At 28.6% G+C, this 12,585-nt stretch overlaps 1 protein-coding gene across 1 annotated transcript; it reads left to right on the top strand.

Annotated features, from left to right (window-relative positions):
• The first annotated feature begins 393 nt into the window (after positions 1 to 393).
• LOC112767016 (2-oxoglutarate-dependent dioxygenase 19) lies at positions 394 to 9,210 on the top strand. The gene is made up of 4 exons (XM_025812902.3): positions 394 to 811; positions 2,173 to 2,408; positions 5,589 to 5,916; positions 8,773 to 9,210. The coding sequence occupies exons 1-4, from the start codon at positions 566 to 568 to the stop codon at positions 9,013 to 9,015; spliced, it is 1,053 nt and encodes a 350-aa protein (XP_025668687.1). The 5' UTR covers positions 394 to 565; the 3' UTR covers positions 9,016 to 9,210.
• Positions 9,211 to 12,585: the final 3,375 nt, after the last annotated feature.

Genomic DNA, 12,585 nt, shown 5'->3' with positions numbered 1-12,585 from the left:
TATTCACTCTCACCCCTCCAACCATATAATCTAACAACTGTCTTGACTCGCAAGTCCTCAATCTATCTCACAATTCGTACCAGAGACTTCTAGTACAGATTCTAAAAATAAAAACCTAATCAGTTGTATTTTTATAGAATAAAATATAAAGATACATAAAATATTGTCTTCATGTTTTGGCATTTTTGTCTGGAAACACAGATTCCGCAATGAACCTTACTAAACTCGAAAAAGTTTAATCACGATCGAAGCAACCCCACAAAGGCACAAACTATTGGTGTGTGATATAATGTCCCCACGCACTCCCAGGTTTGAAAAATCTCAGCCTTTTAAATTGTTCAACGATTTTCATGCGTGTGATCCTAGCTAATAAGAACCTTATGTTAAATTTGCGAAAATATTTTGATTGAGACAATAAAGTAAACGAATACCACACTGCATATTGCATACTTGTTATAACTCATGCCTACTTTACTCCGCTATTTAAGTCGCAAGAGGAGTAGCTACTAACATCATATAATCATTCACGTTTCTGTGGAGTTTAAAACGAAATTAAAAGAGAGAGATGTTGAGTGTTAAGAAGGTAGCTGAATCATGTGTTAGTAGTAGTAAATTGGAGCGTATTCCCTCAAAATATATGTATTTGAAAAATAAGAGCGACGAGGACTCCGTTATTTTGTGTGATGAAGAAGCTCAGAATATTACAATTCCAACAATTGATTTCTCCCACCTTATCTCTTCCAACCCCACTCAACGTTCCAAGGAAATCCAACAATTAGGCCGCGCCTGCACCGACTGGGGTTTCTTTATGGTAACAATATTTAATCCAGTACTGCTATATATTCAAATTTTTTTATGAATTAAATTTAATAAATTAAATAATAAAATTTAAAATAATATTAATATAACAGTTTTTGTTATGTTAAACTAACTCGGTTGAATTTAATTAATAAAAAAATTTGAATCTATATAATTATTCTATTAAATCTCATGTAATTAAAAAAAAAATTAAACTAACTTTATTTATAAATATTCTTTTTAACGTATTGTGTGATAAATTGGGATATCGCTCCTCGATTTAAGAGCGAAATCAGAGGAGATCAGATCATCCATATTCGCATGCAAATCGGGAAAGCAACGTCCGATTTGTTGTTAGAAGCTGTGCTTTATTATAGAATATAGAGGGTTATGAAAATCGGAGAAGAGGAATGTTAGGAGCTAGCAATTTTGGTGTTTTGTAACCATCAATTGGTCATTAATAGTGCTTTTAATGGTGTGAGATTATATCTAATAATAAAAAATCATTCACTTTTATTTTGATGGTTAAGTGTTGGCCAAGAAATACAAAAATTACTGGCCTTAGACTTTTCTATTGGAGAATACTACTCTAATGTGTGCACTACAACATCAAATTGGGTATTGTTGTTGCTACAAATCGAAATGATTTAATCTGATTTTGTTCGAAAATCGCGAAACAATTCCTCAATTTATCATAGATAAATAATATAAAGTTAGATTTATAGTATCAAATATCTTTTCATGTGCAATAATTTTTTTTCAATAGTTGAATTCTAACTTCTTACTATTTAGATTAATCTAATAAAACTTCATAAAAGTTAAAATTAATTCGATAGGTCATCATTATTGACACTTTAATTTTATGTATATTATAGTTTTTAAAATACAACTCAATAAGGCTGCTACAAAATTACACAACTAACGATGCATGTTTTAATTTTCTAAAATTTAATAAGTTGAATTATTATCAAGTAGATAATACAACATATTATTCAATGGTTCAATTGATGAAATTCATATATATATATATATATATATATAATTCAATCACGTACATACAGAGTAAGTAATTAAACAACTAACCCAAATGAAGGGAAAAAAACTTAAAGCAAGACACCATCTGCTTGAAAGAATTTAGAGAAACAACAGCACCACCAATGGATGATTATTTCTAGTATAAAATTTAAAAAAATGTAAAACCATTTTGTGAAGTACGGGTCCTGTAATAAAGTACCATAAACTGAATAACATGACTTTCCTTTGGTTATTAAATTTGAACTATTATTATTATTATTATTATTATTATTATTATTATTATTATTATTATTATTATTATTATTATTATTATTATTATTATTATTATTATTATTGCAGCTAATCAATCATGGGGTACCGGAGACACTGAGAGAGGAGGTGCTTAGGGCATGCAAGGGGTTTTATGATTTGCCTGAGGAATATAAAAAGCAATATGAAGGAGGGGATATATTTGCTCCAATAAAGTGTGGGACAAGCTTCAATGCCAATGTGGAGAAGACCTTTTTGTGGAGGGATTATCTCAAATGCCATGTTCACCCTCATTTTCATGCTCCATCTAATCCCCAAGGTTTTAGGTACCACACTCTCACTAATTAATAACCATCTTTAGTAATCCTATGTTTAGCTAGTCTTTTTCTTCATTTGGATATTCGCTAATTATATTGTTTGAAACAAAAAAAAACTAACTTATAATACAAATACACATATGAATTTCATCTTTCTTTAATTTCATCTCATCGGAGATCTATATATATAAATTTCAATATTGCAGTTTTTTATAGGCTCATTATTTGATTTTTTTTTCAGAACCTAAAAGACTCTTACAAAAGTTTTTCAACCACTTATTTGCCCTTTTTTTTATCTATAAATCCATTGAATTTTTTTTTTTCAAAAATCAACTTGTCCTGTTAATCAAATAAATAACATACTTTTTATATGTCCGCTTTATAAATTATTTTTTTCGTTGAATCATATAAAGCGAGAAATCACATCATTTTCTTCTTCTCTTCAATTCCTTTCGTTTTAGTTTTTCTTCTTGATTGCAAGCCAACTAGGGTATATCTTCTAATAAAAATATTTTTTATTCATAAGAGTTGAATATTGGATAGTGTAAAAGAAGTCACAGACGTTAAATTATCTTGTCTATTTTGGCATATATAAAATGATACGTAATTAAAACCTTATGAATAGACTTCATCTTGACCATTTTTACGATAAAAATGTTTGGACAACAATAAAAATCAACTTAAATTAGATTAAATTTATTTTATTTTGCGTTCATTAATTACGGTTGAAATAATAAGTAATATTATTAGGTGTAATCGTATGTATATATATTTAACGAAGAGCTAAGTTATCAAAGACAGCCTTCCGTACAATCATAAAAAGGATCGATTAATAAGAGTACAAAAGAGGATAACACTATATGAATGTTGGCTATTAAAAGAACATGTGAATAGTGGCGGAGCTTAGTTCAAACAAGGGGCATGCCCCCAAATTTTTTATAAAAAAATTAATAGTATTTTTTTAAAAGATAAAAAATAATTCAATTAGTTTAAATACTTTATTATGATTTAAAGTACCCAATAAGTTCAATAAGCAACACTCTCTCTACCTTTAAGTTCAAATATAAAAAATTAGATATTTATTTAATTTAATATTATTTTATATTTTACTATTTATTTAATTTAATTTTTTATATGATAAAAAATAATAAAATATTCAATAAGTATTAATATTATTGTATTTGTATAAATTGATAAACAAAAATTAAATATTATAAATTTTAATATTTGTCTTTCTAACATCTTCTTTACATATTTTATAGGATATATATTCAAATTTTTATATAAAATAATAATGAAAAATCAAAGAATTGATGATTTTTTAAAAGGAAGGTTAATATTTAAGAAGGAGAACATATAATTTTTACAATATCAACACCTGTAGATAGTTCTTCTACTTTAATGAATTACGAAAAAAGTGAGATACAACCTTCAAAAGTTCAAAAAGTTACATCTGATGAGTTTGACCTTAATTTTTTGGAACGAGACCCTGAAAAACGGCTTTAAATTTGGCAATATCATCCAAACCGGAGAGATGAGATTAGACAAACTTATCTTAAATGGGATCCATATCAAAAATATTTTGACAATTATTTTCTATGTAGCCCCCAAAATTTTGTTTCAAGTTCCGCCACTGCATGTGATCAATGATTTAGTTTTTATATCATTCATATTCCATTCACTTAATATAAACAAACCAATCCATTTATCATACTTATTAATTTTTACCAAATATTTGGTAACTAAAAAAAATTATACAGAAACGGTCATAACTTGTCTTATTTAATATTCGTTAATTGTTACGACAATTAATAAATACTAAATAAAGCAAGTTCTGACTGTTTTTTTGTCTCTCTATCATTACCCTAATTTTTAATAGGAAAATGATCTTTAAGTATTTTCTAAAATTTGTTTAAATGTATGAAATTCAAAGATTTCCTATAACTAATTTATGCACTAAGTGGATTTCGTGGGTCACCCTTAATATATCAAGATTTTCTTATTAATGAAACAAAAACTAATAAAAATAAGTAAAAAAAAAAAAAGAAAACCTAATTAAAGAGGAAAAAGATTAATTTTAAATGGGTGGATTAGTTGATCACGAGACTTTATTTGATGAGACATCACGTTCACGTATATAGATGAATAAGATTTTCTTTATCTTTTTTTTTTTCTTCTGTCAGATCATAAATAGATATGATTTGTTTTTAATTCATCACCATTCTCCAATCTTATCTAATCTGAAACTTATGAACAATGTCTTTCTTAACTGCCAAATAGATTGGTTTGAGACTTTTGAGAAGAGTTTAAATTCTATATCTAAATTTGTACTTCTTTAGTACTGTTTGTGACATATTCACTAAATTACTATTTTAACAGATTCTCCTACATGCTAGACTAAAAATATTTAAGAATCCGCTAATTTAATTTCCTGTGAAAATTTCATATCTTATGATTATATGCACGATTTATAGACTAATAAAATATTAACCATATTAGATGCATATTAAAATCAACTAATAAAATTAATTATTAGTATAAAATACACATTAAAATATAAAATATACATTAAAAATGAGTTAAATTATACATATATGAGACAAATTTAATAATTGATTTTAGTGTGCAAATAGAATTTTTGATAAAATATTATTTTAATGATAAAATATTTTATTATCTTTAAAATTTATCAAAAATTTAAAAAATATATCTAAATTTTATTTTATTTTAATTTTATTCTAAAATTTTTGATTTACATTAAATGTATTTTGACAACTAAATCTTCAAAAAATTTAGAATCAATTAGAAGTATATTTTAATAGACCTAATTAAAATTTAAAAATATTTTTAAAATTTTTGAATATATTTTAATGGATCTACATGCCTCCATAACATGACTTATGGACAATATATGTTTAAAATATTAGTTATCACATAATAAAATCGGATAATTTATCGTTATTATTATTAGAATATAATTTTAATATACTATTGGTGTAAAATAGTTTTATATATGTATTTAATTTTATAATGTCATATTGGTAAAAATAACTCTTTTTTTTATATTAATCGCATGAATAATTATCCAAAAGAATGAATATAATTAAACGACTTTGTATTACTTTCAATGTATTAAAATTAATTTATTATTATTGTTTGCTAATTGTGGATTTTATTAACTAAAAATAGCGAAACTACAGAAGCATACTGCAAAAAGAGTAGGGAAGTGATTGGAGAGTTGCTAAAAGGAATATCAATAAGCTTGGGAGAAGAAGAAAACTACATACATAAAGTGATGAATATTGAATCAGGGTTCCAAATGATGGTTGTTAACTTTTACCCACGTTGTCCTATGCCTGACCAAGCAATGGGTCTCCCTCCACACTCAGATCATGGCCTTCTAACCCTGTTGCTGCAAAATGAGCTTGAAGGCCTTCAACTTCTCCGTAATGACATGTGGATCCCTATCCACCCTTTACCCAACTCTTTCATTGTTAACACTGGAGATCACATGGAGGTAACTCAATAATACTCACTTCTGCATGCAATTTCATTCATTTATTCTTTTAATTTGTGTTACTTCAACATACGCTATTGTCAAATCCTTTTTACATGCATCCTTAATTGAGTTCAATTAATTATTAGTATACATTATTGTTACTGGTAGTGCAGCTAAAAGAGTTTTATACTAACAAATAATTAGGTGTTCCATGTACGTATAAAAATATTAGGAGAAAGTATATATTTTTTCTCTAAAATTTATTAAAAATTTTAAAAATATTAAATTTTTATTTGTTTTAATTTTGTCTCTTAAATTTTTAACTTGCATCAATTTTATTTTTATTACTAGCTTTTTGATAATTAATATTTTTCTTTTTAAATATAGCCTCTCTTTATTCCTATCATCGTCATCATCATAATCTGCGGCCTTTTTCTTTCTGTCTCTCTTTTTTCATCCTCATCACCGTCATCTCTACTACCATAATCATTATTGAGCAATCACTATCAATCTCCTCTTTCATCATCGCCGGCCAAACCCCTCTTTCTCCTTCTTTCTCTTTTCTTCTCCAACTCTCTATATCTCTATCACCACCATCTCTGTTGAGCTCCATTCTCGATGACCACCACCCTTTTTCTGCTTCTTCTTCGTATAAATCCAGCACAGTCAAAACCATCAATCTTCCTCCTTCTCTATTAGCATACCCAACTTCCTATCTTTTGTACCTTTCTCAAGACACACCATGACCACATTCTGATTTACAATATCAAAAATCTCATGTAAATTATCCTTCAAAAACCACAAGTATCAAATAAAATTACTCCTAATTATTTGAATCACAGTATGTATACTTCTTTTTTATCAAAAGGCGGAAATCTAGACTCAAAAACAGGCTCAAGGATCATCAAGAGAACCTCCTGAACCACTCGATCCTGAAAATAAGGCTCAGACGAGTTTACAAATTTTTCAAGTTTGCGTTTGAGAGGAATTTTAAGAAGGATTTGTTGTTGGGAGCGAGGAGGAGCTGCTAGGTCTTGTGATTCCATCTAAACCACAAACAATGGCGTTTTGGAGAGAGATGGTTGTAGAGATGGTGGGAGTGGATGACATTACGGGAGAAAAGGTGCCAGTGGCATAGGCACAGAAACGCTGGTAGGCAAGGATCCAAAGATCAAATTTGGAGAGAAAACCAGTGAAATTTAAAAAGTTGTAGTAATTTAGAGAGGAGAAGGATTTGACCCACAAAAATAGTGGTAAAGATAATTTTGAGAACGAAGAGAGAGAAGGGAGAAGGGGGAGGAGATTGTGATCAAGATGATAGGTATAAAGAAAGGATATATTTGAAACGAAAAATATTAATTATCAAAAAATTAGTAATAAGAATAAAATAATTGATACAAATAAAAAATTTGTGGGATAAAATTAAAATAAATTAAAATTTAATAAAAAATAGTGGTAGAGATGATTTTGAGAATGGAGAGAGAGAAGGGGAGGAGATTGTGATCACGATAATAGATATAAAGAAGGGATATATTTGAAAAGAAAAATATTAATTATCAAAAAATTAGTAATAAGAGTAAAATAATTGATACAAATAAAAAATTTGTGGGACAAAATTAAAACAAATTAAAATTTAGAAATATTTTTAAAATTTTAAACAAAATTCAGAAACAAAAAATATATTTTATCTAAATATTAAATCCTTTTGTTTGTTAATTTCAATATCTATTATTATATTTGTATATGTACATATGTTTAACAATACTTGATTAGATATAAGTATAATTTTGATGCATTAACAATATAAATTATTTTATATGGTTGTTTAATTACGTTTATTTATTTAAATTATCATTTATGTATTAACTGTTAAAAGTAATTATTTTTAGATGCATGTATAAAAATTTTTTTATATTATCACTGTATTAAAATTAATTTTTTTATATTAAAAATACATCACAATTAAATTCTAATTAATTATGCACAAATTCTGAATTTATTTATTATAATTATGTATAAATTTCATTTATTATTGTTATTGAATTTATTTAGCTCTTACTAAACGAACTATCTTAAAAGCATTCATAAATTTAATATATAAAATTAGTTGTGTATAGAATTCATTGATTTCATAATGTATGATTGCTGCGCTGCTATGATAATCAACTATGATAATAGTTACCAAAAAAATACAGTTGCCTTTTATCTTTCTTTCGTTTTTCTTCTTTGCTAATGGTAAATAAAATTAGCAAAAGTATAAGAAGTTAATTTTTAAATAATTGATATTTGTTAATTTTTTTATTACAAACTTATTTTTTTATTTTAATATTTTTGAGTTTAAGATTTAAAATTAGAATTTAATATTTAAAATAAAAAATTGACGGACATTGCCAAAAAAAATATCTCTTTAGTTAAACTAAACAATCAAAAAGTCTTATGGAATAAATTTTAGTAATGGCTTGGTCCGAATAAATACTAAATTGTCTTAAACAAATAAATTTTATTGATTTATATAATGTGTTTAAACTCTAGTAAATGAGAGTACAAATTATATTGATTTATATGTGTAAATTCTGATCAATATAAGTATAAATTATATATTTTATGTATATAAATTTTTTAAATATAAGTGTAAATAAATTATTAGAGACTGACTAAATTATGATTTAAAATAATAATATTTATTGATCATTTAATATTTTTCTAAAAACTATATATGCAGCACTAATAATTTTCGTTGACATGGCAATATCCTATATATACAATCTGCGAGAAACAAACATTTTCCTTGTTAGAATAAACTTGGTGCTTTGTTTTTGCTGAAACCATAAGTATTTGAGACTTGAGAGTTTATATGTTTGATTTAAATGGCAGATATTGACTAATGGAAAATATAAAAGCAATATACATCGCGCCATTGTGAACAAGAACGCCACCAGGATTACTATTGGTACGGCACATGGGCCGCCGCTCGATGCCGTCGTTGGCCCTGCCACTGAGCTGATTGGGGAGGACAACCCCCCTGCTTATCATGCCATCAAATATAAAGATTACATGCGTCTTCAACAGAGCAAAGAACTCGACGGAAAGAGTTGCTTGGGTCATGTTCGCATTTGAATATAGAGGGCATCCATTAATTATATCATTGCTTTCAAGCATTTATGAATCAATTTCGCTACGTTACCAACAGTATTTCTGCCAACTCCTATCAACTCTTATTTATAATTGTATTTAATGGAAGTGTCTTTGTGGATGTGTCTAATAAAAATGTCTTTTTTATGACTATGTTTAATAAAAGTGTCTTTATAGATATATTTTTTAGATGTGTTTCTTTATATATGTGTTTAAAATATAATAATCAATTATTATTAGTAATAAGTTGGCAGATAATATATTGATACTCTATACTTTTTATTTATGAATTTCTTGCTTTCTTTGTGCTGTAATTTAATATTGAATTGATTTGGGGAATGTAATTTAAATTTTCGAAAATGGTGAATGTTGTATTGAATTAAATAGAATCAAGTTAATTTCTGAAGTCAAGTAGTTTCTATGTAAAAAACTTGATAAGAACACTATATGTACCAGCAAGACTAAAGGTCCTCTGGAAAGAAAATATTTTAAAAAGATATTTTTTTCGGAGGTGAAATTAGGATAGAAGAACATAATTTTATAGCTTGAGAGCATGATGCTGCAGCCGATCTACTTACTCTCTAGGATGTCAAATTCACGGTAAGGAGTGTACTTGTAAGAGACTCCGTTCAATAATAGTCTAAGAGCAAGGTATAAAGATTAAAGATAGATAGCATACCTTAAGCTTGTGCTAAGCACTTTATTTACAATGTCTACAAGGAGAATCTGAAAAAGATTTTAATAGGTTTAATTACTCTGTCCGTTCTTATAGTTTTGCAAAATTTTCAATTAAATCTCTATACTTTTTTTTTTAATTGGATTTTTGTACCATTTTTTTTAATTAGGTCCCTCTTAATAGTAATTAGCTTAATTGTATAAGGATCTAACTAAAAAAAATTGCTACAGGGACTCAATTAAAAAAATAATTTAGTACAAAGACTCAATTAAAAGGAAAAAAAAATATATAAAGACCTAATTAAAAATTTCACAAAACTATAGGAACTAATAGAGTAATTAAACCATTTGAATATATCCATGTAGGATACATGCAGGATCCTATGTTGATCTGATCCAATTTGGAAGCTGTATCTAACATTATTCCCATTCGGAAGCTGATAGTATGGGTTCCGAGAACCGTATTCGATGATGAAGCTATTTGGCAAAGTTCATTGATCTGCGCGTGAGCACAAGACAAGGTTTTTTGCCTGCTGTGCCTTCCAATAATATGGTTCTCTATTGATGGTGATAAGGATATAATGATTGAACCTTTCTTAGTCAGTCTTCGTGATCAATTTATTCCTTTAGTTTCTTCGACTTGTTTTAAGAAGTCGGAATGCATGTATGTTGTCTTTGACGATTTACAGTGAAACCTTTTAGATTTTTTCTTCATGATGAAAAATTTCAAGAATCAACACACACACATATATATATGGCCCTACCTTGATTCCAAGGTGAAGATGGGACTGACACTAAGAAAATCACCAAAAATCATTGAATTTATTATTGTCAGATTTATTGGTAGACAACCTAATTTGGACAACAATAAGCTTCCAGTGAATTTTTTAGTCCGCAATAAATTATTTATTTTGCAGTGGATTTCACCTCATAATTGACGAATTTCTAAGTATGTTATCGTTGGATTCTTCTCACAGTAAATTCGATGTAATATATTATTTATAAATATTATTTAAAAATTAAATTAATTCATATTGATGAATTTATTCGATAATAATAAAAAATTCTTTTTATTTTTTAAAATGGCTATATAAAATACTTGTTATAACCTGATATATCATAATCAATTTATTAAGAACTAATAATATTCAAATCCAAATTAACGAAAACTAAATATTATTTTTAATTAAAATAGTCAATTACAATTTGAAATAACAAACGTATAGAAGAAAAAGTCAAATAGATAAACGATAATACTATCAAACAAATCAAAACAAAATCCTAATAACTACGGGTGTTGATAATTGTCGTCGTCGTCGTCCCTTGGTCATGCTATGGCGGCGGTCTAGCTTAGGTGGTGATGTCAATTGTAACACCCCAATTACCCTAAGTTTTACCTCTAGCCGTAAAGCAAAGGTTAATCAGAGATCACAACAGTCCTAAGGCTTTTACATATTTATATATAGAAGGAAGTAATATATTCTAGAAGCCTGATGAAAGATTTAACTCAAAAACGGAATTTCAGAAGCACAAAACGTTCACACGAAACTAACGCACAAGACTCAAGGTTTAGATGAAAGAATAAAACATATATATATATATATATATAGTCATAGAGAACTAGCCATAGCTTGCGGAGTTTAAGCCGACTAGTTACAAATAGAAAGATACAAAGGTTTAGAATTTAAAATAGCTTATACAACCTATCTCTCAAATAAGCCTCTAAGGCCATAAAGATAAATATACAAAAAGTGAGAGAATACTATGACGAAAGTAAAACAGAAATAAATAAGGAACGAACCATACTGCGCTCTGTCACGGTATCCGTAATCTCATCGAAGTAGATTACGACCTGCATTTGAAAAACAACAACAAAGTATGGAATGAGAACGAGAGGTTCTCAATATGGTAACAGTGCCCAATGATGTAAGATGTAAGGCTCCGGGACGCCGAAGGCAATCCTAGAACTTCACATCACATACGGATATTCAAGCTTAGGACAATTATAAATAAATATATACATAACTTAAACCATAAACCATAAGCAGGGTTATCTAACTTAGGGGATTTCTAACTAACACTAATCACACCGCTGTATCCCACAGCTCTCGCCAACCTAACCTCCGTGCGATCCCATCGCCACCGCCTACCTAACCTCCTCAGCACCAGACAATCACAATTAATACAAACAAGTAAAACACAAATAATATTCATATACAACAAGTAGTTCAAGAAGCAGATAGGCATGTTATACAATGAGGCAAACTCAAGTAAACAAAGCAAGCAAGCATATAGAAGATGCACATGATGAATGTCTGCCCTATTGGCTGTGATATCACATTGTCGGTTCAACTGCCAACCCGACACATCTCCATGGAGACGTCGCCCTTTGGAATTCTCATATGGGAACCCCGAGATATAGTGCTCGGATCACTGTCTAGGTACCGGCGCCTGCACGCTCTATAGATTCGAAGGGATGCAAGCGGAATCTATTGCCACCGACCTCACATCTAAGTGCAAGCGGGACGAACCACCGCCCTTACGCCGCCGCCGCTACCTCGAACAAGCGGGATCCAACCTCAGCCCCTGCCCGGGCGCATAGCGTCTCAAAATCTCAATAAAAATAGTACAATGGGTTTTAAAAATATTTTTAGCATAAGATGGATCCATCACTTCATTCAGAGCCCTCGACTCTTCTCAACCACTGTTCATTCTCATTTCATTTCTGAACTCAACAGTTCCTTAATTCTCATCTCATTCATCAACCATTCTTCACCTACCATTGGACCACCTTCAGTACACCAGAAACCTAGGCCTCCGTTTTTTCTAAACTTTTCCAAATAAACATCAACTAAAACCCTTAACTTATTTCCCATATTC

Source organism: Arachis hypogaea, chromosome 17, assembly GCF_003086295.3.
Source record: "Arachis hypogaea cultivar Tifrunner chromosome 17, arahy.Tifrunner.gnm2.J5K5, whole genome shotgun sequence".
In the NCBI taxonomy this organism is placed as follows: Eukaryota; Viridiplantae; Streptophyta; class Magnoliopsida; order Fabales; family Fabaceae; genus Arachis; species Arachis hypogaea.
The sequence above is the reverse complement of the archived record's forward strand: the minus strand, read 5'-3'. Positions and strand labels throughout refer to the sequence as shown.